Source organism: Leptonychotes weddellii, chromosome 14, assembly GCF_054177405.1.
Source record: "Leptonychotes weddellii isolate Sample4059 chromosome 14, ASM5417740v2, whole genome shotgun sequence".
NCBI classification, from domain to species: Eukaryota; Metazoa; Chordata; class Mammalia; order Carnivora; family Phocidae; genus Leptonychotes; species Leptonychotes weddellii.
Genome location: NC_138382.1, coordinates 3,896,838 through 3,918,439, shown reverse-complemented (window position 1 = coordinate 3,918,439; position 21,602 = coordinate 3,896,838). Strand labels below are relative to the sequence as shown.

The 21,602-nt window shown below is 43.3% G+C and overlaps 1 protein-coding gene across 2 annotated transcripts in view; it reads left to right on the top strand.

Annotated features, from left to right (window-relative positions):
- The window catches only part of SPTLC1 (serine palmitoyltransferase long chain base subunit 1), a 55,672-nt gene that overhangs the window by 14,854 nt on the left and 19,216 nt on the right, over nucleotides 1-21,602 (top strand). For both annotated transcript variants that reach the window (XM_081802756.1, XM_081802755.1), the window contains exons 4-8: nucleotides 2,836-2,929; nucleotides 3,476-3,548; nucleotides 10,553-10,685; nucleotides 17,161-17,290; nucleotides 21,023-21,112. In XM_081802756.1, coding sequence (XP_081658882.1) covers nucleotides 2,836-2,929; nucleotides 3,476-3,548; nucleotides 10,553-10,685; nucleotides 17,161-17,290; nucleotides 21,023-21,112 — 520 coding nt within the window. The remainder of the gene's footprint in view (nucleotides 1-2,835; nucleotides 2,930-3,475; nucleotides 3,549-10,552; nucleotides 10,686-17,160; nucleotides 17,291-21,022; nucleotides 21,113-21,602) is intronic.

Below are 21,602 nucleotides of genomic sequence, written 5' to 3'. Positions count from 1 at the left end.
AAAAAAAAAAAAAAAGAAAGAAATCATTTCTATACTCCAAGGTGTCACAAGGACATTTTTCCACATTTTCTTTTGTTATCTCTTTCAAAATATCTTCTAGGTTTTTAATATGTCTAGAATTCACCTTTGTACCTATTTATCCAACTTTATTTTTTTCCATAGAAAAAGAAATGTGTGTGATTTGGTAGTTTGTGGGGCACCTGCTATCATTTTCCAGGCATTTGTATACACACGGTTCTCCTGAGATCTAGAGTCTTTCATTGCTCTAAGTGCCTGTTCTCACACTGGTACCCAAACCATTGTTAATGTGGTTCTGTAATCCTAGTCTCCTGTTAAAAACACTGTCCTCCTTATTTTTAAGTTCACTTTATAATTACTGACTCTCACTAATAGTGAGGTGGTGGCTTTCGATTGGAAAGGGTTTTATTTTCCGTCCTTCTAGTCCTCTGATGCCTTGATTATGGAGTTGTCTTTGTAGGTTGGCTTTCTTTGCTTCTGTGAGACTCTGAAGGGTCCTGTGCTCCGGCCTCCCGTGTGTGTAAGTGCTGGGTGTGACATACCTGCAAGCCTGCACAGAGCTCGCGTGTGAACCTTCCGTTTCTGCTAGGAACTGCCTTCCTTCCCTGCTCCAAGTGCTGACAGAAGCAAGATCCCTGTACTCCTACGTCATGATGCCTCTTGACAGCTTATTAGCTGTGGTCAGGGGCTTTGGGCGTACTTTTTCTTGATGGTTTGATTTCTCTGCCTGTTAGCTTTTGTAGAATGGCCTTGACTTTTCCAGCAGCAACCTTTAGTACAGACTTGTCTCCACGGCTTTGTTTTTTCATCTCTTTGTGAGCACCAGCACCTCCATACCAGGAGGATCGGGGCACTTAAGAAGGCCCGAGAGGTAGGAAACTGACATGGTGGATTCAGAATCAGAGCAGGTGTTTGGGGGGAGAAGAAGCCCTTGAGGCCATAGGGAAGAAGGAAGGAATATTTAGAGAGCACCTCTTAATGGACCACGCACTTTTATAGCAATTTACCCTGAGAGATGGGTTCTGTCCTGACTGCGTAGATGAAGAAGCAGAGACTCACCGAGCCAGGGAGGTTCCCCGAGCTCCTGAAGCCAGGAGGAGCCGTAGCGCAGGTGGGGTCTGCCTGCCTCACTGCAGCCCATGTGTTTTTCCGGCAGTGCCCCTGCCTTCTCTACAGGTCCACCTGCTTCTGGTGGTCATTCTCTTCCTTCCTGGGTTTCCCAGCATCTTCTGTTTCTCTGCTCGAAAACCAGTTCTGTGAACCGGTCCCGAGGGCAGGGTTGCCCAGCCTTCTCTGGCCTCAGTGCGTCTTCCAGAGCGGCCCGTGGGCACAGCAGCGCGGGGGACGCGGGAAGCAGCTTCGTGCCACAGCCCTTGCCCTTGCCCTTGCCCTGTGCCGGGCGCTCTGCCGGTCTCTGAGCCACTCTCTCACGGCTTCCTTCAGCTAGAAGAGGCCGGTCGTGACCAGTTGGCCCCACTAGCTCGTGACCTGCGGTTTGGCCCCGTGGTTTTTGCAGTCTGGCCTCTGGGAGTATTGTCAGCAGAGCACTTGGTCATCTAAAGAGCCCGTCTCCTCCCAGCCCAGCTGAGGCCTGGGCTCCCGTGCTGCTGGCCACCTTGTTCCTTTGTTTCTCCCCGGGGGTAGGGGAGGGATCCCTCTTCACGTAGTATTCCAGCACTAACTAGACCTGGGAGACATCCCACTGCCTGCTGTGGTGTCTTTCTGTAGTTAACATGTATTTGTAAACTCCTTAACTGTAAAGCCATAACTTGCTCTGCCCATTCTTGCTTTTGATCTTGATGTTTTTATATTTCCTTCCTGTTCGGGTGCCTGGGTGGCTCAGTTGGTTAAGCGACTGCCTTCGGCTCAGGTCATGATCCTGGAGTCCCGGGATCGAGTCCCGCATCGGGCTCCCTGCTCGGCAGGGAGTCTGCTTCTCCCTCTGACCCTCCTCCCTCTCCTGCTCTCTGTCTCTCATTCTCTCTCTCTCAAATAAATAAATAAAATCTTTAAAAAAAAATAAAAAAGAAAAAATATATATATTTCCTTCCTGTTTGTCTTATTCCAGATTTTTTCCCCCAAGGTATTTCACTTCATTTAGCTACTTCTTTCTTTTTTTTTAATTTTATTTATTTATTTATTTATTTATTTATTTATTTATTTATTTATTTATTTATTTATTTATTTGACAGAGACACAGCGAGAGAGGGAACACAAGCAGGGGGAGTGGGAGAGGGAGAAGCAGGCTTCCCATGGAGCAGGGAGCCCGTTGCGGGGCTCGATCCCAGGACCCTGGCATCATGACCTGAGCCGAAGGCAGACTCTTTAACTACTGCAGCTACTTCTTTCTTAATGAGTTTTAAAACCAAATAAAAGATTTGCCATTTATCTGTGTTGGAATTTTAGCTCACTTTTTTTTTTTGAGTACTGCAAGTTAGCCTAATAAGAATAGAATTAGTGACTGATTTGTAATATACCACTTTCTAATTTTACATTTTAAAAATAAGAGGGGCCCCTGGGTGACTCTCAGTTAAGCGGCTGACTCTTTTGATTAAGGCTCAGGTCATGGCTTCAGGGTCATGAGATCGAGCCCCATGGCGGGCTCCGCACTCAGTTCCAAGTCTGCTTGAGATTCTCTCTCTCCCTCTGCCCCTCCCCCTGTTCCCGTGTGTGCACTCACACTCTCTCTCTAGAAATAAATAAATCTTTAAAATAATCAGTTAGTTAGAATAGAGAGCTAGTGACTGGTGTGCAACTAGGGTAGAGTGACATCACTTCTGTGTCGCTCAAATATACCACTCTCCTCTCTTTTCCCAGCCCTCCCAGCCACAACATTGTGGTGAATGGAAAAAAATGTGTCAACTTTGCCTCATTTAATTTTCTGGGATTGTTGGATAACTCTCGGGTCAAGGTAAGTAACACCTACCAAAGACAGCACGATTACTTATGAAACTGGGCACGAGATAAAAGACAAATGCAGAACATCGGAAAGGGCTCTGTCTGCTGGCCATTTGCCATTACTCTTTCTTGGCAGACTGTGACCAGGGTTTCGACAAAGGGTGGGCAGTCAGGATGTCTGGTGTGTCTTAGCAGCGGTGACATCCAGAGACCCGTGTGAGCCAGCCCCAGGTAATAGTCGGAGGTGTGCCTAGGAAATTGCTCTGTCTCCTGGGAGGTTGTGAGCCAGTGAACCGTTCTGAGGAAAGACTTATGCCCAGAAATACCAAAAATCATAAAGGCCTTGAGTTAACCACATTTGGATAATTAAACTAATACAACTTTTCCATGTTTGAAGTTCTGTCCCTAAATCTTTACATGTGTCTGCTCTTTATATCCTGTTAGAATTGCCACGGTTCTAAGGAAGGAAAGTAGTGGGGGGGGGTGTTAAAGAATAGGAAATGTCAGTTTTGAACCCTGAAAGATAAATTATTAAAGACCTGAATTTTCTTCCACAAAGGCAGCAGCTTTGGCATCTCTAAAGAAGTATGGCGTGGGGACTTGTGGACCTAGAGGATTTTATGGCACATTTGGTATGTTTCTGCCATCTTTTTCAAACTGCCTAACTGCTTTTTTTTTTTTTTTAAGATTTTATTTATTTGACACAGAGAGAGAGACAGGGAGAGAGGGAACACAAGCAGGGGGAGTGGCAGAGGGAGAAGCAGGCTTCCTGCGGAGCAGGGAGCTTGATGCGGGGCTCGATCCCAGGACCCTGGGATCATGACCTGAGCTGAAGGCAGACGTTTAACGACTGAGCCACCCAGGCGCAGCTACTTAACTGCTTTTAAGGATTGATTCAATTTGATTTCAAAACTCCTTGGAAAAGATAACCTTGATTAATTGTGATGTGGAGTGGGTGAGTGCTTTTTGTGTGAGGTGCACCAGTCCGGGACTGGATGTCGCTCATGGAGGAAAGGCCTTGCTGCCTCGGGGGCAGCATGTCAGTAGGGCGGAGCCTGAGCTGCTGTTGGTAGGCTCCCCAAGGAGAGTAGTAGGAGGAGACCTGGTTTGTTTCTGTCGTGCATGACTGTTGGAAGGGGAAGGGTCCCGTTGCAGGTGGCTCCACTCTTCATAGTTCTGCAGGAACCTGGTTCCTCCCCGTCCCCTTCCTCTAGTGCTGAGGGCACTGTCCTTGTCCACGAGAGTGCAGCCAGGTGGCAAGTGTTGGGGGGAGCAGGCGTGCATGACCACCGTAGTACCCCTTGAGGCAGGCAGGGGGCGTTGCACATCACTGCCCACGTTCTTTTGGGGAGCCCAGAACCTGGGTCAAGCCTCACTGAGTAGACTGGGAGATGGCTTCAGCTGGGCAGCCACCTCCTGCAGGAAGGAAGACAAGAACAGATGGGGGTAGGGGGTGGGCGAAGGATTCATAATGTAGCTCTTTTCTCTCTGGAATGAAGAGGAAGGGTCATTGATTTCCAACTACATATTAGGATGAGTGTGGTTTCAAACACTACAAAGTCCCTAACAAAGAGTCCTCAGAGAAAATGTTGTTAAATAATTGTTCAAATGAATATATTCCTGGAAATAACTTTCTGGCTTACACATGTCAGCATGTGGGGAAAATAGAGTCCAGGGAAGTCTCTTCTGTCTTCTGTTCGAGTTTCCATTTCTAGGCCTTTGTGTGTGTGTGTTTCGCTTAAACAGTTAAGGTGTTTTTATTTAAGGGAGCACCTTTCTTTATTCCTTAACTAGCTTACTAGTTAAATTATTTGTATTGGAAACCGACAACAGAGTAGGTGTCCAAGCCTTTTAAGCTGGAAAGGATCTGAAATATCTTGCGTTCCAGCATCCCAGACCTTCAGAAGCAGCATAGAAAGTTCAGAGAGGTTATGTGACTTCCTCACGGTCACACAGCTCATTAATTTCAGCCTTATAACTAGAAGCCAAGTATCCTGACTGCCAGTCTTAATGGCAGGATCAAAGACTTACAGAGCACCGATCAGTCTTCCTCTTTGCCCCAGTCTAGTGCAAACATGGGTTGTTTGCTTGGTTTTTATTGGTAAGGAATTATATCCTAGATACATAGTATTAGAAAGCTAGGAAAGACATTTTTTTATGGGTTGTTTGTTGTAATCCGATCAAGACTCTATGGTTTGCTTGCTGGGGTTAAAAAAAATAACTCTCTTAAAAGCTTTTCTTTCTAGGGGATTTTATTTTCATGTGTGGCCTTGGCTCCTGCTTGGGAGTTAATTTGAGAAAACAGATAGCAGATTTATTGCTAAATCAAGTCATGAAAAGAAAAGTTTCAACTCTTCAAAACCAGTTTTCCCAGAGCTGGTAAAATAACCCAGTCAGCTTTCTGTTTGGATCCCCTGGAATATAATATGCAATAATAGGTTGTTGTGTGCTTCCAGATGTGAGGCTTTTAGTTAATGGTTTTTAAGTTAATATTCTTGACTGAATAATTCAGCCTGTGATATAAGCTTTGGAAGGTTATAGAGAATGAAAGTCGTCTCCTCCTCCACCATTATCGCACCCCCCCCCAAAAAAAGACAGCTGCTATCAGTAGTTCCTTATTAATTCTTCCAGAGACTTTCTTCAGCAAATGAAAACGCTTCCATACATACATTTTCCATCTATTTTTAAAAAAATGGTAGCATAGCCCACATGTATTCTGTACCTTGCTGTTGGAGTGAGTTTGTTTGAAATTTAAATTGGGTTTGGATTTTCAGGGGTCTTAAGCAGACTCCTCACTGAGTGCAGAGCCTGATGTGGGACTCAGTCTCATGACCTTGAGTTCATGACCTGAGCTGAAATCAAAAGTCAGATGCTCAACCAACTGAGCCATCCAAGGGCCCCCCCAAAAGGTTATTTTTAATTTCATCTCTTTTTTTTCTGGGAGTAACATTCAGGCATCTATTTTCAAAGATGAAAATACTTCCTTATTTAGCTCTTTTCTCAACTTTTCAAAAATGAATGTAAATCACTAGTAAAAATAAATTTCTTTATTAAAATGTTCTTTTTTATTATTTCATAGTAACATATTAAATGACATAAGATGATTTTTTTTTTTTTTTAAAGATTTTATTTATTTATTCATTAGAGACAGAGAGAGAGAGGCAGAGGGAGAAGCAGGCTCCCAAGGAGCAGGGAGCCCGATGTGGGTCTCGATCCCAGGACCCCGAGATCATGACCCAAGCCGAAGGCAGACGCCCAACCATCTGAGCCACCCAGGCGCCCTGACATAAGATGATTAATACAGAAGAAGTCAAACAATGGTTGAGTTAAAATTTGTCTAGTTTCTTAGGCTGAATGTTCTCCTGCCTTTGCTAAGTAGAAATTCACAAGTTCTTCTGATAATCTTGTAAGGACTATATGGTTAGGAGTTTTTCCACCTTCTCATTTTATTGTTAGAATGTGTGTTTGAGAACGGAGCGAGTGGATTTGTCAGGTTAGAGAGCGTACTTTCCTCTATGCACTTTGATGCTTTCTCTAATCCAACTTCTTTGTTTTCTTTGAATACATTCAGATCTCTTTTGCTTGAGGTTTATCACTGGTTTCCCAGGATGCACTTTGCATGTACAATGCCCTACTTGACTTCTTGTTCTTAAACTAAATCAGAATTTAGTCAGTGGCAGGATTTCATGGTGAGGGATAGTGGCATTTAATTGTGTTCAAGAGCCATTAGTAAAAAGTAAATTGTTCAGTTGTTTATTTTTCAAAATATATTCTTTCTTTCTTTTAGAGCAGTCAACTGAATCATGACTGCATATCTTATTAGGAAGAACGTTTGGTCATAAAGGTTCTAGATCTGCCACTACTTACCGGTCATGGGATTGTTTTTGCAGTGTAGGAGGGGGACAGTCCTTGTTTGCACAGCTTATAGCATTTTGGCAAGAATCACATAAGATGCTGTACTTAAAAACATTTTGGAAAACATTCAGCCCTGTATTTATGTTCTAATGAGTGCATAAGTGATATTATTGGTACTTTTAAGAAAAGTTGTCGGAGTCTCAAGGGATTAAAAAGAAAACAGTATATAACACAAAATATAGAAGCCTTAATAAAAAATGTAGTTGGTTGTTTTTAAACTGTTCTAAAGTTGACTCTTTTATAGTCTTTCCTTTGGAAGACAACCAAGAAAGCCAGAATACCTCTTAGCAGAATAAAAGAGGAGATATATAAATGGGAAGCTGAATGAACAAGTTACTGTAATATAAAGTTCTTAAATATCTGGGATTTAGACAACTTAATTAGAAAATAATGTAACTGCTTTTTTCCTTTTAAAAGAAAACCTTTTATTCTACAAATACTGATTTAATTGTACAAACACTTAAACGGTGTATTGGTTTTTCCATGCCAGATGTTACTCTGAGTGTTTCATAGGCATTGACTTTTGTGGTTCTGGTAACAATCCTTTGAGAATGGTCTGACTGTTACCAGTTTGACAGAGGAAGGACCTGAGAGGCACGGAGCAGTTTCAGGCCTGCCCTGGTCCACACCTGGTGAGGCGGGAGGCCAGATCCGGAACCTCCTGCGACGACTGCCGTGGCCAGGCCCCACCCTGGGTGCCAGACATCCTGAACCGGCCTTGAATCCCTTCTTTTAGGTTCTGGTTAGAGAACAGGTGCAAGAAAGGGCAACGATGGCTGGGAGGGAAACCTCCCTCCGTGACCTCTCCCCTGCAGTTTGTTCCTAGCAGTGAATCATAGGATGTGGTGCTTCACTTGCACTCCGTGCGAATCTGTGGCGCCAGTCAGTGGAACAGGTCGTCTGTACAGAAGACAGACATCAGAAGCAGGAGAACGTGGCCTGGCACTCTTCCTGTTTGCTGCCTCCCCTTCCAGCTTGGGCTGAGAGTTTTTTCATTGCACAGAGTAGCTATCACACATCAGGAGAAGTTATGCAGCTCTCCCTATCTACCTGTCACAAAACCTGCTTTGCAAGACTGCCTTCAGCTAAAACCCAGTGTCTTCAGGTACGAGGAGAAAAAAAGCCAGTCTTTGTTAAACTTTTGGGAAAGGCAACAATCAGTAAGTCATTTGACTCACTGTAGATTCTTCTTAACCACTTTATGGCAGTGATGTAAAAACAGTTATGAGTATGTACAACAATGAGAATGTTTCAAGCATGCCATTTTCATCAACTGGGTAACTAACGCTAAAGCCCTGAAATTAAGCCAAGATGGTTTTACTTTCTCATCGCTCATCAGTGAAAAAAATGAGCCCTTTAAAGTGGAGTCTACAGAATGATTTAAAATCTTTTTCGTAGTTAACAAAAATAGTTTGTGTCCATAGCACGTATTTTGTTTTTGAAATGGAGATACTGGATGAGAGCAGTTCTGGGGCTCGGATTGTCCGTCTGTTAGCTAAATCATGGAGATTTGGGGTAGATAGTCCCGATTTAGAGGCCACATTGTCATTTGTAGAAGGGGGACCTGCCCTCATTCCGATCAGAAGTGGGGCTGATGGGGACTTGCCTGTAGCGCTCTAAGGAAGGGGCAGGCGCTCCCTGCTCAGAGTTGGAGGTGCCCAGTTCTCCAGCGTGGGGCGGTTTTCCCCGAAACCTGGCAGCATGTGGCAGAGGGCGGGCAGTCAGGGTCAGGGTCATGTCCTCTGTGCTGGTGATGTCACAGGTCTGATGCTTGAAGACCTAAGCACCCCTTTGATACCATTTTGATCAAATGGGATGTAGTCATTTTAACTTTGTTACTATAAAATCCCATCCTTATTTAATGTTGATGTTATTCTGTACAATGACTGTGACCTTTCGGGAATGGAAATCAAATGGCACTTCCTGTGCTTTTTGTAATCGATTATGTTGGTGTACATTTTAACTATAAATAGGAAGAAGCATGTTTGGTCTTTTATGTATACGCGTCTTGGAGGATTGTGAAAATGAACTCTTTATCCCATTCCGATCAAGTAATAATAGAAGAACGGACTTGTTAAAAATATATTGTAGGAAGTAGTTAGATGAGGGAAGTCCAGTAATGTTCTCAGTTAGTCATTTATTAAGCAAACATGCAGTGACTGTCACGTAAAGACAGGTAGTCTGATAAGCACAGGGTCAGGGAGAAAGACCAGGTTTGTGCCACCTGACAAAGCGACACAGCTGAGAGAGGCAGGTAGCAGCTAGCATAGAACTCCGGAACTCCACGCCCGGAGGGACGAGGCCAAGTCGAGCCTGCGGTCTGCTGGCCCGTTCTACACTCAGAAGTACAACACGTGCACCGTGATTTCTGACCAAAGAGTGAGAGCACTTGGTTGTGAACTGAGGGCGCGGGTGGGAACTAACCACCGAGTGAGAGGTGGCAAACTAAGCTGAACCCCAGTTTGATGGCAGGAGACCTATAGTGAGGAATCGGAGAATTGAGCAGCAATACCCAGAAAATAAACTAAAGCCCACTTTATGTATATGCTTCCCTGACCCTTGACAGGGCATGTGGCAGAAATCTGATTTAGGTCCTGCTGTAGTGAAAAGAGCTAAAGGAAGTTTGAAAAGTCCTCTTCTCGGGGCGCCTGGGTGGCTCAGTCGTTAAGCGTCTGCCTTCGGCTCAGGTCATGATCCCAGGGTCCTGGGATTGAGTCCCGCGTAGGGCTCCCTGCTCGGCGGGAAGCCTGCTTCTCCCTCTCCCTCTCCCCCTGCTTGTGATCCTGCTCTCACTGTGTCTCTCTCTGTCAAATAAATAAATAAAACCTTTAAAAAATAAATTAATTAATTAAATAAAAGTCCTCTTCTCTCCTGGGTAATGCCTCATTTTAGGACCACTTTGAAGTTTTCAGGTTCAAAGGTGGTCTGTGCACTGTTTATTCTAGACATCGCTGGGCCCTCCCTGCCAGGGCGCGCAGCCTCGTGGCTGAGCCTGGGAAGGTGAGCAGCAGTAAGGAACCCCGATAGGAGAAGGAGAGGTACCAGGTTAACGGGCACGATCTATTCCCGCTGTTACATCAGCATTCTTCCCAAGGGGCTTCTGTAAAATACTGCATTTCTCCTTGTACTGTACATTTGAAGTCCCCAGTACACCTAAAAGGAAATTCAGACAGAAAAGTCAGTGCTGCCGAGTGAGCAGGTGCCCAGGTGTGTGCTGGTACAGCTATCAGAGAAGGGAGCACCGGCTTGATGCAGAGTATGTGGGGTTCTTTTACTCATCGTTTTCCTCTTAAGAGTTGGCTAACCATTGTCTTCATGTCTGGTGTGGTACCTTCTGCTAGAATGCAAAAAGGCTTTAATAAATTAATGTGTCACACATTGGTGACGCCTCGGTGTGGTTGGTTGAGGGAAGTTAAAGCAGGTAAAGTCACTGGGCCTTGTATTGCCATGCTAGAGTGACGTAGAAGCAAAACCCAGAATTGGAGCTGCCCCACTAACACACTGTATGGACAGAGGAGTAGCTGATTCCATTCACAGGTTTGAGAAATCATTTTGGCCGAGAATCATCTGAACAGATCTCATGTAATTTATAACTCAAAACAATTTTATTTTGGCCATAAAGTGACAGTAGTACTAACTAAACTGCTTACGTTATTTTCTTTATTCTTTATTTAAAGAAAAAGAGTTAGAAGATGTTTTAACCATTTACGTCTTGTTACAGATGTGCACTTGGATTTGGAAGACCGCCTAGCGAAGTTTATGAAGACAGAAGAAGCCATTATCTACTCATACGGATTTGCCACCATTGCCAGTGCTATCCCTGCCTACTCTAAGAGAGGGGACATTGTGTTCGTGTGAGTAGCTTCACCTGTGTTTCTGATCACAATTCCTTTGGACGTAATGGTGATCTTCCTGGAGATTTCCTTTGTTAGAGGTTAGCTACCTTAGGTAATACTGACTTTCTGTTTAAAGAAATACATAGTAACTTCCATGAAGTAATTACGCAGCATTGATGAGACCTCACTAGAAAGATGCCTGAAGTATTTTTTTTTTTAATTGGTTTTATTTATTGATGTTGGGAAAGCCAAACCTACCCTGGGTGAGGCCAGTTATCTCCCTTCCCTCTGCAGTTCCTTCCTTGAGAGTCCACGGTCACTGCCTACGTGGTCACGCAAACTGCCTGGCAGAGTCCCTCATTGCTCCCCACCCCACCCCGAGTCCTGGTCTCTGCTGACCTCGCTTCATGGCTTGCTAGGATCATAGAAGCCACGAGCAAATCTGCACACTCGTGCCCACGCGTAGAGGCTGTGTGGCGTTGGCCACTTTTGTGGAGAGGAAGAGCGGAACGTGGGGTGGGGCTGGCACGGCTGGGCCGCTGGCTGCACCCACCGCACACACCGCCCTCTAGCCCAAGCCTCTGTCATCTTTCGAGTGGACCATTAAGTGACTTTGAATTTTAGGTCTCAGATTTATTTTTGTTTCCTCTTTTCCTTTTTTAGAACAGTCTTTTTAAAAAGTGCTAATCTGATTATGTCATGCTGAAGAGCTTCCATCATTCCTAAAATAAAGATCCAAGCCCATATTACAATCTTCTGCGTTCTAGACTACCTTTTCAGACTCATTTTGTACGCTTTTCATTCAGGTGCTCGTGCTGTAGCCTCATCGGCCCTGTATGCCAGTTTCCTCTCGTTTTAGGACCTTTGCACATGCCAGTCCCTGTGCCTAGGATAGTCTCCTCCTCTCCTACTTGATGCCCGCTCATTCTGCTCACCCTGCACACATATCGCCTCTGCAGGGAAGCCTTCCCCAACCTCTCAGACCAAGCTGAGGCCCTGCTGCGTGTGGAGAAAATCTCACGGCCAGAGGAGTTTGGTATTCTTATGAATCCATGATCTCATGGTGCTCACGCTGCCTGTCTAGGTCCCTCTGCTTCTCAGGCCTTCCATACACGCATGTGCACACACACACACAGCGCCCCTCTGTTCTCTGCTCATCTTGCCTCACACTCACTGTGCTCTTCTTTTATTGCATTTTCATCAGTTTATCCTAGTTTACTGCGTAGGAGAGCATTTGCCATTCACCTGTGCTCAGTAAACACCAGCTCAGTAAATAAATGAACAGAGATTGGTGCTTAGAAGAGGGGTCCGAGTGATAGGGCTTCAGAGCCCAGCTTCCCGTGGCCCCTGCACCAGCCTCCTGCCTCTCACTGGCAGGCTCCTGCCGATGCAGCAAGCTCAAGCACACACTGCAGCGCCGGCTCTGCCTGGGCTCGGGGATGGGGGTGCTGCCCGTCCTGCCCCACAGCCCCGCAGCAGCCCAGCGGCACCAACACATGGCCTTTGCTGAACTTGTATGCTTCCTTTGCCAGATCACGAATACGGTATTGTCTTCCCCATTTTAACTGCCGGGAAGCCTGGGCCACACTCACTCCCACATGCCGTTCACCGCATCGGAGAGGTTCAGTTGCTACTCAGTTAGGCAGCTTAGTTATTCTCTTACACGTAGTTTTAAATATTCTGCCCAGAATTCATTCAGAGATGGGAACATTAGAGGTAATGATGGTGTTTAGTAAATTATTTGATAAATTCATTAGGCCTAGACAGTATGCCTAGGGCTTAATTTCTTCCTTTTAGTAAATAGTGATAAAGCACAGTGGTTGCTCACATGCTACATCTGTCCCTGTTTATGACAAATAATACAGAGATTCTGTGTGCCCTTTGCCCAGTCTCCCCCAGTGGTTACTTCATAGCTGGGATTTTGACATGGATAAAGTCAAGATACAGAACGTTTCCATCACCGCTAGGATCCCTCAGTTGCCACACGTGTGGTCCCCCCCACCCTACCCATTCCGTATCCCCTGGCAACCACTAGCTAGTCTCCCTTTTTGTAATGTTGTCCTTTCAAGATTATTAATACAAATGTAGTCATATAGTAAGTAATATTTGGGGATTCACTTTTTTCACTCAGCATTAATTCTCTGGCGATCCATCCATGTTGTATTCATTGCTTTGGATTGCCGAGTCGTATTTCATGGTATGGAAGCACCACAGTTGGTTGAACCACTCACCTGTGAAGGACATCTGAGTTGTTTCCAGTTTTGGGGCTATAACAAATAAAGCTGCTGTGAACATTTATGTACAGGTTTTCTCTAAACCTAAGTTTTCATTTCTGTGGGATGTGTATGTCAAGGAGTACAGTTGCTGGGTCATATGGCATCGCATAGTTTTTTTAAGAAATGGCCAAACTGTTTTCCAGAGTGGCTGTACTATTTTACATTCCCATAAATAGTATGTAAGTGATGTAGTTTCTTGACATCCTCAGAAGCATTTGGTGTTGTCATTTTTTTTAATTTTAACCATTCTGGTAGGTGTGTAGAGAGATTTTATTATGATTTTAATTTCTATTTCCCTGATGGCTAGTGATGTTTACATTTTTTGGACTTTGTTTGGTCTTGGCATCAGGAAACTACTCCATAAAATCTGCTGGGATTCCCTCTTGTATTTTCTGGAGAAATTGTATAAAATTATTGTTAATTCCTTGAATGTTTGGTAGCATTCTCCAGTAAAGCCAACTGGGCCTGGAGATTTATTTTTTGGAAGTATTTTAATTATGAATTCAATTTCCTTAGTACTTACAAGGCTGGTCAAATTATCAATGTCATATTGATGAGTTAAGATGGCTTGTGTTTTTCAAGGAATTGGTTCACTTCTCAGTTGTCAAACTTCTGTATGTCATGTTCTTTGTAATATATCTTTATTCTTCTAATGTCTGCAGAGCCTGAAGTGATAACAGGTTTCATTCCTGTGTGGGAATCTGTCTACTCTCTTTCTAGAAGTCAGTTTTGCCACAGGTGGTCAATTCTACTTATCTTTTCAAAGAATTGGCTGTTTGTTTCATCGATTGTTCTCCATTGTATTTTTGTTTTCAGTCCTATCGTTTTCTGGTGTTATTTCCTGCCTTCTGCTCTTTTTTGGTTTCTTTTTGCTCTTCTTTTTTTAGATTCTTTAGTTGGGAATTTTGATTGTTGACTTGAGACTTTTCCTCTTTTCTAATGTGTTAGTGCTGTGCACTACTTACGCGCTACGGTGGCCTTGTCCCATACACCTTGATCTGTTTATTTTTATTTTCATTTAGTTCGGTGTATTTTATTTTCCTTTAGACTCTCTTTGACCCATAAATTATTTAGAAGTGTGTTTAATTTCCAAGTGTTGGGAGATTTTAAATTTGTTCTAGTTTGTGTCATGGCTCATGATGTGGTCTGTGTTGGAGTATGTCCCCTCGTCACTTAAAAAAGAGTATTCTGCCATTGCTCAGTGGACTGTTTTATAAATGACAATTAGATCTTCTTAGTTGATGGTGTATTGAGGTCTAATATGCCCTTGCTGATTTTCTGTCTAGTAGTTCTACAGTTACTGTAGTTGTGATTTATCTATTTTTTCCTTTCACTTATCTTAATTTTTGCTTCTCACCTTTTGTAGTGCTGTTGTTTGGTGCATATTTTCTTGGTTAATTGATCCTGGTTATCACTGTATACTGTTCTTCTCTGTCTCTGGTAGTTTTCTTTGTTCCAAAGTCTACTTTATTAGATATTAATATAGTCATTTCTGCTTTGTCTTGATGAATGTTTGCATGCTATATTTATTGTATATATTACATATACATCTACTACTACATTATTATATATCTTACTGTATATTTTCTTATTAGGCAGGTTATTGTTGGGTTATGTTTGATCCATTCTGCCAGTCTTTGTCTTTAAGCTGTGTATTTTGGCCATTTACATTTAGAGTAATTATTGGATATGTGAGGGCATTTTTTTGTTTGTTTGTTATCTTTTTTGTTTTTCTGTTTTCTTTTTCCTCCCTTTCTGGGGGTTAAGTGAACATGTTTTGGAATTCCATTTTTACTTTTCCATGGTGTTTTTGAGTGTTTCTCATTGCATAGCTTTGTTTGTTTTTAGTCATTGCTCTAAATATGACATTGTGTATACACGTAAGTTGTCACATTCTGCCGTTTTCATCATTTTACCAATTCAGGCAGAGAAACCTTTACCTTCCTTTACATTTCTCTGCTCTCTTTGTTTATAATTGTTTTAAGTACTTCCTGCACATATGTTGAAAACCCCATCAGACAGTGTTACAATTTTTACTTAAATCATCCAAAATAATTTAGAAAACTTGGGAAGGTAAGAAAAGCCTGCTGTTTTTGTTCATACATTTTACTGTGTTTTTTCTTCCTTTCTGATACTCTGAGATTCTTTCTTTTGTTTTCTTTACTTATTTTTTTCTACGTAGAGAGCTTCCTTTAGCCATTCCTTTTCCCCTGGTCTGCTGGGGCCATCTTCTCTTGGTTTTCCTTTAGCTGAGAATGCCTTGGTTTCCCCTCTACTCCTAAAGGATCTTTTTGCTTGTTATAGAATTCTTGGTTGAGAGTTCTCTTCTTCTAAGTATTTGGAGTATACTGTGACACTTTTTTCTGGTCTCCATGGTTTCTGATGAGAAATTCTTTTTCTCTTCTATGTAAGGTGTCATTTTAGGGGGGCTGCTTTCAAGATTTTTTTGTTGTCAGTTTTCAGAAGCTTTACTATAATCTTGGCATTTATTTATTTGGGTTTACCTGTATCAATATCACTCAGCTTCTTTATAGGTTTCAGCTTCTTACAAATTTGAGGCGTTTTCAGTTCTTACTTCTTTGAGTACCTTTTCAGCTCTGCCATCCTTCTGTCCTTCCAGACTCCACTGAGGCCGGCATGGCTCTTTGTTGTGGCTGCACAGGTCCCTGAGGCTCTGTGCTTTCTTCGTTGTTTGTTTCTTGCTGGTTTACACTGCCTGGTTTCTGTTGTTGCGTCTGTCACTTCTCTGAGTCTTTCCTCCGTCCCTCCCAGCCTGCTGCTGAGCCCACCCACTGTACTTTTTCTTTGGGTCTTTGTGTTTTTCAGTTCTAGTTTCTCCATGAGATTCTTTGTCTCCTATTTCTTTGCTGAGGCTTTCTGTTTTTTTCCAAGCATGTTCATAAGTGCTCACTGAAATATTTCTATCGCGACTGCTCTAAAGTCATTATCAGGTAACCCTGACATCTGTCAACTCAATATTGGCATTTGTTGATTATTTTCTTTCATTCTGTTTGATATCTTCTTACGTCTTAGTTGGCTTTCTCTGTCACTCTTCCATTAGGGGCAGGGGCACTACTGCCTCATTGCTGCCAGGTAGAGGTACACGGCCAGGGTCCCCCTTCTGCCTGCACTGACACCAGCCTGGGGCTGTTTTCATTTCCGCTGGCTTCAGTAAGAGCCCCACTCTCCCCTGAGCCTCCTCTGATACAGCCTGAGCCAAGAAAAGGAGGGTGCACCTCACTGCAGGGGAGCGGAGGTAGGGGCTCTCCACGTGGTCTTCACTGACGCCACCGTGAGGGCCACTGGTTACCGTCTCGGGGATCAAAGTCCAGCTCCCTGCTCTGATGCCACCGCGGCATTGTGGGAGTGCCTCTCAGCTTCGCGAGGGTCAGAATCCCGGCACCCCTCAACCCTCGCTGGTGTGGAGGGGACGGGCCCAGGCTTTTCTGTGGTTTTGCTGCAGTCGAGTCATTTCTACTTACTGGGCCGCCCCCTTCCCAGGCTTCTCTGAGCTTTTTTGCCCGTGCCCCTTGGCACTTCGAGTTGGCCAGAGTCGTCAGCTCCAAGTCAGGGAAGTCCATGAGATGTCATTTCTTAGGTCCTTAGCCAGCCCGTCACTTCTCTCCACTTTTCAGTCTTCTTATGTTCGTTTTATATGTAACATCCAGGGTTTGGGGTTGTACTTAGAAAAACAAGGAAAATAGGACTATTCCATCTTTGCGGAAGAAGTCTTGCGTATACTTTTAAATAATACAACTTAATTTCAAAAGCATATTCCCTCCCTAACTAAGTTTAGAAGATCTTACTGCAGTTTCATCTGCAAGAACCAGAGTCAACAGGCAGTATTACTCCTCATGGCAAAGTAATGGCAGAGTCTGTGCTGGTCAAATCCGAGACGCCACCAAGGGTGAGATCATGGGTGCTGTGTGTGTTTCTCAGAGAAAATTGCTGCGGGTGAACGGACGTGCATGCTGACTTCGGAGAGGGTAAAAGCGGGAGGGGTGTGCTCCTTGGAGAGGAATCAACATGGTAGTTCTGTGAAAAACACACGCAGAGGGAAGCACAACCAGTGGTGTGTAAGCCGTCAAATTTGTTTTCTTGATTTACTGTGTTAACAAGCGGATGTTCACCAGCTTACAAAAAGCAAGCATTCCTTTTCTGAGAATGTTGACAAGGCCTTTTAAAACCCCAGTTTGGTGGGTCTCTCTTCCTTGCAGAGATAGAGCTGCTTGCTTTGCCATTCAGAAAGGGCTGCAGGCGTCGCGGAGTGACATCAAGTTGTTTAAGCACAATGACATGGCTGACCTGGAGCGTCTACTAAAAGAACAAGAGATGGAAGATCAAAAGGTATGAGTCTTTTGAAGAAAATTATACAGTTCTTTTGTACTTGCTAACCAGCTGAATTATATATGAAATGGTAATTTGTCATGAAAACTTGCCTGCGGATCACATTTGGATATGAAGTGAGGGCATTCCTGCTTATTAAATGCACTCCGCGTCGGAGAGCCAAGTCTGCCGGTAATGGCCTCAGCGTTGCCATAATTACATGCGGCAGCTTTGGGGGAAGGTAATGCAGGCAGCTTTCTAAAAGAGAAAAACAGTGTGCGTGTTGGGGGCTGGGGGTGGACTCTCAACTCTACAGAAATAACACCAGAACGCATTAGTGTGGTGACAGGATGTACGGTGTGGGTTCAAGAAAAGTTTATTTTTATCAGAATAAATCATGTATCAATTAACTGGAAGAAACAGTGCTAGCAGATCTTAATGTATGAGTTTATGAACGAAGGGCCTCTGTCCCTCTGAGCAGCTGCTGCCTGTGGGCAGCACTGATCCCAGCCTGATTTCCTTCCTGAGCACCTGCACCTGCATCCCTGAGGGGCGGGGAGTTCTCAGGAGAGAGTGCGGCAGAGGAAAGGTGCCCAGAGCAGCACTGGGCTTGTAGTTGTCACGTACTTCCCCTGACGACCCGGATGGAGAAGGCGGATCTCAACCTGGGCACCACATCCTTTGTCACAAACACCACTTTCCAGAGGACTTTTCCCAGTGCAACTCATTCATTACCGGAGTAACTGATGAAAAATGCTCATCGTGTTCCTTAATTTTGTTTTAATTTTCATTTTTCCAGATATATGCATCATTCCTTTAAGATTCTGTCATCTGTTTTAGGTGACAGCCCAAGAGCAGTGCTTCTTGAATACACACTTTCCTACGATGAATATGCATGGATTCTCACTGTTTTTTGGGGGTTTTTTTTAACGATTTTATTTATTTACTTAATAGAGAGAGAGAGAGAGGGAACACAAGCAGGGGGAGTGGGAGAGGGAGAAGCAGGCTTCCCGCTGAGCAGGGAGCCGATGTGGGGCTCGATCCCAGGACCCTGGGATCATGGACCTGAGCCGAAGGCAGTCGCTTAACCAACTGAGCCACCCAGGCACCCCAGATTTTCATTCTTTGATGCTGCATGTGCTGTAGGCCAGTGTTTCATAGTTATATAATTTAGAAAAGTCTGTTGGGAAAATCTTAAAATTGAGACCATTCCACTGATGAATTTCTTTTTGACAAATTGTAAAAAGATGTCCGTAATAGAATGCTACCAGGTTGGAGAAGGCAGACTTGAGAATGTGACCAATGAACCAGTCTTCTGTAGAGTTTATTTTCCCAAGGGAGTTTGTACTGATTTGGAAGATGGGGTGTGTGTGTGTGTGTGTGTGTGTGTGTGTGTGTGTGTTTTACAAGATTTATAATCTGTGGAACTTTTTTTATGAACAATGAGAAATAAAATTCTCTTGAAATTTATTTCCGTTTTATAGTTTTTACCTTTTTACTAATTATAGCACATTTTTCTGGCACAGGTAAGCTTTCTGAATAACCTTAATACACTTTGGTTTTGGGAAATAATTTTTTTTTTTCAGTTTTTATTTTCAGATAAATACTAAATGCCCAGCTTTTGAATATTTTCTACTTAGACGTTTATCTTTTATTTGAAAGTGAATTAAAATATTGTGGTTTCATCCAATTTGGAACAAATTTTTTGGTGTCCATTTTTCAGGTAGTTCATAGATGTTTTTTCATTCTCTTTCATATAAGGTTCTCTTGTTCCATATTAATTCTTCTTTTAAAAAAGGACAGTAGGGCGGTGCCTGGTGGCTTAGTCGGTTAAGCATCTGCCTTCAGCTCAGGTCATGATCCTGACGTCCTGGGATCGAGCCTGCATCAGGCTCCCTGCTTAGTGGGGAGCCTGCTTCTCCCTCTCCCTCTCCTGCTCCCCCTGCTTGTGCTCTCTCTCTTTCTGTCCAATAAATAAAATCTTTTAAAAAATAAAAAAGGACAGTAGGTAAAAACAACAGTTCTTGGAAGAAATACAAATAAATGTGAGCAAATGAAAAATACTCGGGCCTCACTAAGAATTGGTGAAGTTAGGCAAGGAGGTTTCGCCTGTCCGATGAGGGAACATTTTTCACCATTAATAACCAGTGCCAGCACTGATCTGTGTACTGAAACAGGCCCTCCTGTAACTTTGGGGAGAGTGCCAACTGGGGGTAAATGGGCTGCAGAATTCTTACATGTCTGTACCCTGGTAGTGTATCTGGGGTGCTGTCTTTAGAAGAGAGTCCCAAGTGGTGTTAAAGATTAAAAGATAGTCACGATGTGACATAAAAAAGCAAAGGAGGGAAACAGCCTACATCCAGCGTTGGGGGAATAGTTAATATATGGTATATCCACCGGTAGAATAGTATATCTCCATTGAAATCGTGTTTTCAGTAATTATTAATTAAAATAATTTTTTTTTAACTCTGGTCGTAACACTGTTGCAGTAAAATCCTGATTTGAGCAAAGTCATTTATAAAGATACGTATTTACAAGAAAGACAGCGGGTAGTGTAACTAGCTAATCTGTTAAAAATTTTATGTACTTTCCCATTTCCCAAGATTCCTACATTGAATATTTTTAAGTCATAATAAAAATACTTCATTTTGGAAAGGTAGGGAGAGGCTCACCTCTCCTCACGTGACCCCCAGCAAACCCATGGCATTCAGGTTTGAGTTAAGAACAGAGTGAAGATGGCCAAGCAAACACAGTGGCGTGGACTTCTGCATACTTCAACAGACACTTTTCTGAGCATTACAGCTGTGGTTCTAAAATGTCCTGATTAGAAGCTTAAGAGGCAAGAAACTTTTGAGTAGGAAGATGGTGCCAGCTTTACCTAAGAATCTCAGTATTTTTTCAGCCTTGCACACCTGAAGCATCTACAAATTCACCAGTGTGAGTGGTTTATTATTAGTGACTTGCCATCAGTGGGGTACAGGAAGGTTATGTGTTGTTTGAAATAGGCCTTCCGCCACCACCTCAGACATGCCTGGATGAGGTCATGGTTGAGTTGTACTTGACCCAGTAGTTAGGAAGGAGAAGATTTTATCTGCTGTTTGGTAGATGGAGAGCAGGGTTTGTCTGTTTAACTTTTTATCATAGAAAATTTCAGGCACTTTCAAAGGAAGTACAGTAGTGTAAGAAGCCCCCATGCCCTTTTCCCAGCTTTGTTATCAACATTGTGCCATTCTTGTGTCATCTGAGCCTTGGCTAAACTCCCTGCCCCATCTCTGTGATGATTCCCATCATCATTGCAGTTCTGTTTTAGGTAAACTTTGTAGACATTGAAGTGAACAAATCCTAGCCATACATTTTGACCAGTGAATAATCCAGATAATCATGGCCCTGTTGCGACCTAAAATGTGCCTGTCTCCCCAGAAATTTCCCTTGGGCTCCTTCTCAGTCATTCTGGGTTTGGAGGGCTTTGTTTGTTTCAGTATTCTCAGAGTGCTTAAATTGTGTGCGTGCGTGTGTGGTCACCTCGTTGATTGTGTGCACGAGAAAAACATCAGAGAAGAAAGCACTGTTCTTTGTCTCAAAATAACAGGGTATGAAACCATGAACTTGAAACTCGCCCATACTGTCTTTTTGTTTACTTACTCAGATGAATAGATCTTATCAAGTGGAGTGCTAGGGAGCATCTAACAGATTTTGCATTTTGGAATTAACTGAAATTTAAAATGTCTTTTTTTTTTTTTTTCCTTTTACAAGAATCCTCGCAAGGCTCGGGTCACACGACGTTTCATTGTAGTGGAAGGGCTGTATATGAACACTGGAACTATTTGTCCTCTTCCAGAACTGGTAAGCAGCCACGTTTACTCAGTGTTTCAGGACTTGGACCGTGGGGCAGCTATGCTATTTGTTTATGAGCACTTCTATTTTTTTCTTTTTTTCTTTTTTTTTATTATGTTAGTCTCCACACAGTAGATCATTAGTTTTTGATGTGTTCCATGATTCATTGTTTGTGTATAATACCCAGTGCTCCATGCAGTACGTGCCCTCCTTAACACTCATCACCGGGCTAACCCATCCCCCACCCCTCTCCCCTCTAAAACCCTGTTTGTTTCTCAGAGTCCATAGTCTCTCATGGTTCGTCTCCCCCTCTGATTTCCCCCCTTCATTTTTCCCTTCCTTCTCCTAATGTCCTCCATGCTATTCCTTATGTTCCACAAATAAGTGAAACCATATGATAATTGACTTTCTCTGCTTGACTCATTTCACTTAGCATAATCTCTTCCAGTCCCATCCATGTTGATGCATATGGTGGATATTCATCCTTTCTGATGGCTGA